The sequence below is a fragment of the Littorina saxatilis genome, linkage group LG1, assembly GCF_037325665.1.
Source record: "Littorina saxatilis isolate snail1 linkage group LG1, US_GU_Lsax_2.0, whole genome shotgun sequence".
Lineage (NCBI taxonomy): Eukaryota > Metazoa > Mollusca > Gastropoda > Littorinimorpha > Littorinidae > Littorina > Littorina saxatilis.
The window spans coordinates 33,317,431-33,322,430 of record NC_090245.1 but is presented as its reverse complement, the minus strand read 5'-3'; the positions used below and the strand labels follow the sequence as shown (position 1 = coordinate 33,322,430).

General features: G+C 43.5%; 1 protein-coding gene across 1 annotated transcript in view; it reads right to left on the bottom strand.

The window, feature by feature from the left end:
- The window catches only part of LOC138972669 (thyrotropin-releasing hormone receptor-like), a 20,045-nt gene that overhangs the window by 14,714 nt on the left and 331 nt on the right, over nucleotides 1–5,000 (bottom strand). Inside the window, exon 1 of the mRNA XM_070345357.1 lies at nucleotides 4,318–5,000. This exon is cut by the window's right edge and continues 331 nt beyond it. Coding sequence (XP_070201458.1) covers nucleotides 4,318–5,000 — 683 coding nt within the window. The remainder of the gene's footprint in view (nucleotides 1–4,317) is intronic.

The window sequence follows — 5,000 nt, the reverse complement described above, 5'->3', positions numbered from 1 at the left end:
TAAATACAAAAGAGAATAGGTCCTAATATAGACCCTTGAGGGACGCCATGTCTTACTAGTGCAGTAGACGAATTCTGGCATTGTAGAGTGACATACTGTGTCCGGTCAGCAAGATACGATTTAAAGAAGTCACAGACCGAATCGTTTCTCAAATAATAGTGTAATTTTTTCAGCAATATGGAATGATCGACTAAGTCAAATGCTTTCTTAAAGTCCAAAAACAATGCTCCTGTAACTTCAGACTTGTTCATTGCTGACAGCCAAGCTTCGCAGAGAGACGTAAGAGCTGTGTGGCAAGAATGCTTGGACCGAAAACCGGATTGAAACTGATGGAACAAATTTTGTTCTTCCATGTAAGCAAGAAGATGCTTGTGCACATGCCTTTCTAATGGTTTTGACAAAACAGGCAGTAAAGAAATGGGTCTAAAATTACTTGGGTCTGAGAGATCTTTACATTTGGGAAGGGGTATGACTTTGGCGCTTTTCAATTTAGACGGAAAAAAGTTCTGCTCAATACTAAGGTTATATACAAACGTGAGCGAATCCACAATATACGGTAGAGAAAGCTTCAATAACTTCACGGGTATTTTATCAGGACCCATGGACTTTTTATTCTCCAGGTTTTCAATAAATGTTCCGACCTCATGAACTGCAATCGGAGGAATGATAAACGCTTCATTGTTTATTCTGTTCCGCTGACAGAATTCGTCCAATTTTTCAAAACAGTCATCTCTATCCCGAGAATTTGTTTCTGCCACAGAAGCCTTCAATTTATCCGCTAAAGATATAAAATGATTATTAAATTCTTCCGCAGATAGTTTTGTTAGATTAGCAGTTGACCTTTTCCTAGATTTATCAAGGATTTCATTTACTGCCCGCCAAATTGTTGCAGTATCTTTCTTATCGGAAATTAATTTATCAAAGTAACCAGTTTTGGATTGTCTCACACGGTTTAACACCTCATTCCTCTGCTGTTTATATTCGTCTGTCATCTTATTTTCCTTGAAATAATCTCTCAGAGCCATCGCCTCTATAATATCTGATGTTAACCAAGGCGGAAGTCTGGCATGTTTTACTCTATGCTGACGCAGGGGCACGTGTTTATCTATAATTGTGCTTAAAATGCTATACAATTGATCAAAAGCATCATCTGCAAGACTGAAATTAAAAACGCTCTGAAATGGAGCTTCACTAAGATCACGAAAAAATGCAGACTCATCAAAATGTCTAAAACTTCTGTATTCTATGGTCGTGTGGCCTTTTGGTCCTGATTTAGGCAAGCGCATAGAGACCGAACAAAAAATAGGCATATGATCGCTAATGCTGGAATTGGACACATACACATTAGAAACAATCTTCTTATTATCAGTATATCAGAGAGAGAGAGAGAGAGAGAGAGAGAGAGAGAGAGAGAGAGAGAGAGAGAGAGAGAGAGAGAGAGAGAGAGAGAGAGAGAGAGAGAGAGAGAGAGAGAGAGAGAGAGAGAGAGAGAGAGAGAGAGAGAGAGAGAGAGAGAGAGAGGGTCGGAGTCGGAGTCGGAAATTTTATTTGTTAGGCCTCCGGCCCATAACAAGACTGGTGACACATAATACAAGCGAACAATGTTTAAAAGAAGCAACCTTATGGACCTGCATCTTGCAACTGTGCATTTTCCAGAGAATCAGTGCGAAATCGTATAGCTTTGTAAATATACGTTGCTACGTTTTGTTTTGTCTTACCACTTGGCCATTTGTAGAATATAGTAATTGGCACATTCTAAACATGGATGGGTTCCGATAATACTTTGAGGCTATTAATTCAACTCTGATCTCATTATATGCGGGACAAACAAGTAAAAAATGAACTTCCGTCTCAAGTGTATCATCTGAGCACAAAGGGCAAAGTCTGTCTACGTTATTCACATTGGGTTTATACTGTAAATAGTGGTTATTTAAGGGTGACATACCAAATCTGAAACGTGCTAACATTCTCCTCAAATTAACATTTCTTATCTGATACAAATAACCACTCATACACAAGGACTGCTTAAATAACGAATACACATGATAAAACACGTGTGATTCAAGGGAACTATGCCAATCCTGTCTAAAGCAATCGACAAGTCTTTGGCGAAATTCTCTTACAAACGTGGAAATATCACCAACACCTTGTGCTTCCCACACTTCACCAAATCCATACTTGTACAAAACATTACGAACGTTACAAGCCCATGTCGTGTAATTTTGCCTTTGTATAGACAATAACATATTATACACTTTCTTGGGGTACCTGTTGCCATCCATCCGAGTTAATCGAAGCCAAAACTTCATACACTTTATGTGCGTTACCACAAACAGAGGATAACGTCCTGTTTCACCGTAAATATGCCTTGGTGACTTCGAATGGACACCGACAAACCTTTTAATGGCAGACAAATGTACTCTTTCAACAATTTGTTGATCAGCAGAGAGTCCCCAGACCTCCGAACCGTACGTCAAGATCGGTTGTATTTGACTGTAAAAAACGTATCAGGAGAATATTCCCCAATACTCCATAGAAGTTTGAGGATAGATGATACTCCCTTTCTCGCGCGATCAGCAAGGTCGTTTAGAGTGTGGGAAAAAGAGATTCTTGTGGACAAATAGACTCCTAAATATTTATACATGTTTACAACTTTCACTTCACTATCACCAAAGAACCATTTTTCTCGTAATGCCAAATGGCCACCGTTTCTAAACACAATTCGATTTACCCATATTTACGACTACCTCAAGCTTCTTTGAGGTGGTCAATAAAACATTTAGCTGGTTTTGCAAACCGATGGCACTATCAGAGATTAAAACCACATCATCAGCAAACAACAAAATCAATAATTCGACTAAATCCGGTGACAATTGAATACCGTGTCTTCCATTTGCCATAATGTCTTTGGTTAATTCGTTAATAAACAATGAGAACAAAATCGGTGAGCAGTTTTCACCTACGTTGCAAGCCCCTGGAGCAAATTTTTGATTAGTGCTTTTGTGAACAAGAAACAATTGACAAGTGGCTCTATCCCATCTTCCCCCTTTCCCCGTCGCGATATAACCTTCGTGGTTGAAAACGAAGTTAAACACCAAATAAAGAAAAGAAAGAAAGAAAGCAGTTTTCACCCTGTTTTAGGCCGACTGGACACATGAATACATCTGAAAGTTCACCTCCTGCTCGAACACACGTTTTCACTGTCGTATACATACTTTTAAGGGCTAAAACAATCTTTCCACACATGCCATTCTGATCCAGTACTTTCCATAGTTTCTCCCTGTGAACAGAGTCAAACGCTTTCCGAAAATCTATAAAGGCTGCATACAGTTTTCTATGTCTCAACAACTGTTTCTGTACAATTCCAAACAGTGTAAATATGTGGTCTACTGTAGAGTGATCTTGGCGAAAACCAGCTTGCTCCTCCCCAACAACTTCGTTCTCTTCTATCCAATCAGAAATACGTTTATTCAAAATAAAACTATATAATTTGCTGCATACATTCAACAACGAAACACCTCTATAATTATCCGGTGAATCAATATCATTACAACATAAAAGACTCTGCACATGCGAGAGAGAGAGAGAGAGAGAGAGAGAGAGAGAGAGAGAGAGAGAGAGAGAGAGAGAGAGAGTGAAAGAGAGTGAAAGAGAGTGAAAGAGAGAGAGAGAGAGAGAGAGAGAGAGAGAGAGAGAGAGAGAGAGAGAGAGAGAGAGAGAGAGAGAGAGAGAGAGAGAGAGAGAGCTCTTAACTCAGAACTTTATAACACAAGGACAACGGGTTTAGGTTTAGCCTAATCTTCCAACCTGTCCTTCTAACATAATGCCATCTGATGACAATTCTAAAACAAAAACAAACAAAATCAAAACATAGCAGCAATGCATCGTTAAACGGTGCCATAAACAGGCTGTTTAGTTTCAAGAATAAAGGAGAGGCGGTCGAGAGTGAGAGAGAGAGAGAGAGAGAGAGAGAGAGAGAGAGAGAGAGAGAGAGAGAGAGCGCGAGAGAGAGAGAGAGAGAGAGCGAGCGAGAGAGAGAGAGAGAGTGAGAGAGAGAGAGTGAGAGAGAGACAGACAGACAGACAGACAGACAGACAGACAGACAGACAGACAGACAGACAGACAGAGACATAGACAGAGTAAAAGAGACAGAGGGAGAGAGGTGGGGTGTATCGCACATCCCTATCGCACCTAACTATTCTTTACAGGTGCATCCTTTACGCAAACAGACCCACAGACGAACAGAAATAATACACTGTCACCACCGACCCTCTCCCCCCCCCCCCACCCCACTTCCCACTCACACATACACCATACCTGAACTCTCGAATCCGAACGGCGCTTGGACCCCGAGGCGGGCTGGCTGCTGTACGAAGCGTGCTTCTTGTCCGCGGGGCTACGCCTGCCCAGCGGCGAACGGGTGGGGCGGTCACGCGCGTGCTTCCAGCTGGTCAGCACCAGGATCCTCCCGATGAGGCCGTACAGCACGGTGGAGATGAGGAAGGGCAGGATGTAGAAGACCACCAGGTCGAACATGTAGAGCATGAGGTAGGACGACCTCTCCAGGCGGAACTGACACTTGGTGATGTCCGACCCGTCCGACAGCTTCATGACCTTGAGGTCCGTCAGGCCCAGCCAGGGCCCGCAGTACAGCGCCGTGAACACCCACAGGACCCCGATGATCTTCTTGGCGCGCGACACCGTGCACATGGTCTGGGCCCGCATGGGGTGGCAGATGGCGATGTAGCGCTCGATGGTGAAGGCGGTGATGGAGAAGGAAGAGGCGTCCACGCCCACGTACTGCACGTAGATGAGGATGGAACACAGGGCGCGGCCGAAGGGCCATTCGTCGATGCGGAAGAAAGTCTCCGGGACGGCGGGCAGCGTGGCGGACAGCAGCACCAGGCAGTCAGCCACGGCCAGCGACAGCAGGTAGCAGTTGGTGGTGGTGTGCATGGACCGTGTCCTGGCGATGACGATCACCACCAAGATGTTGCCGA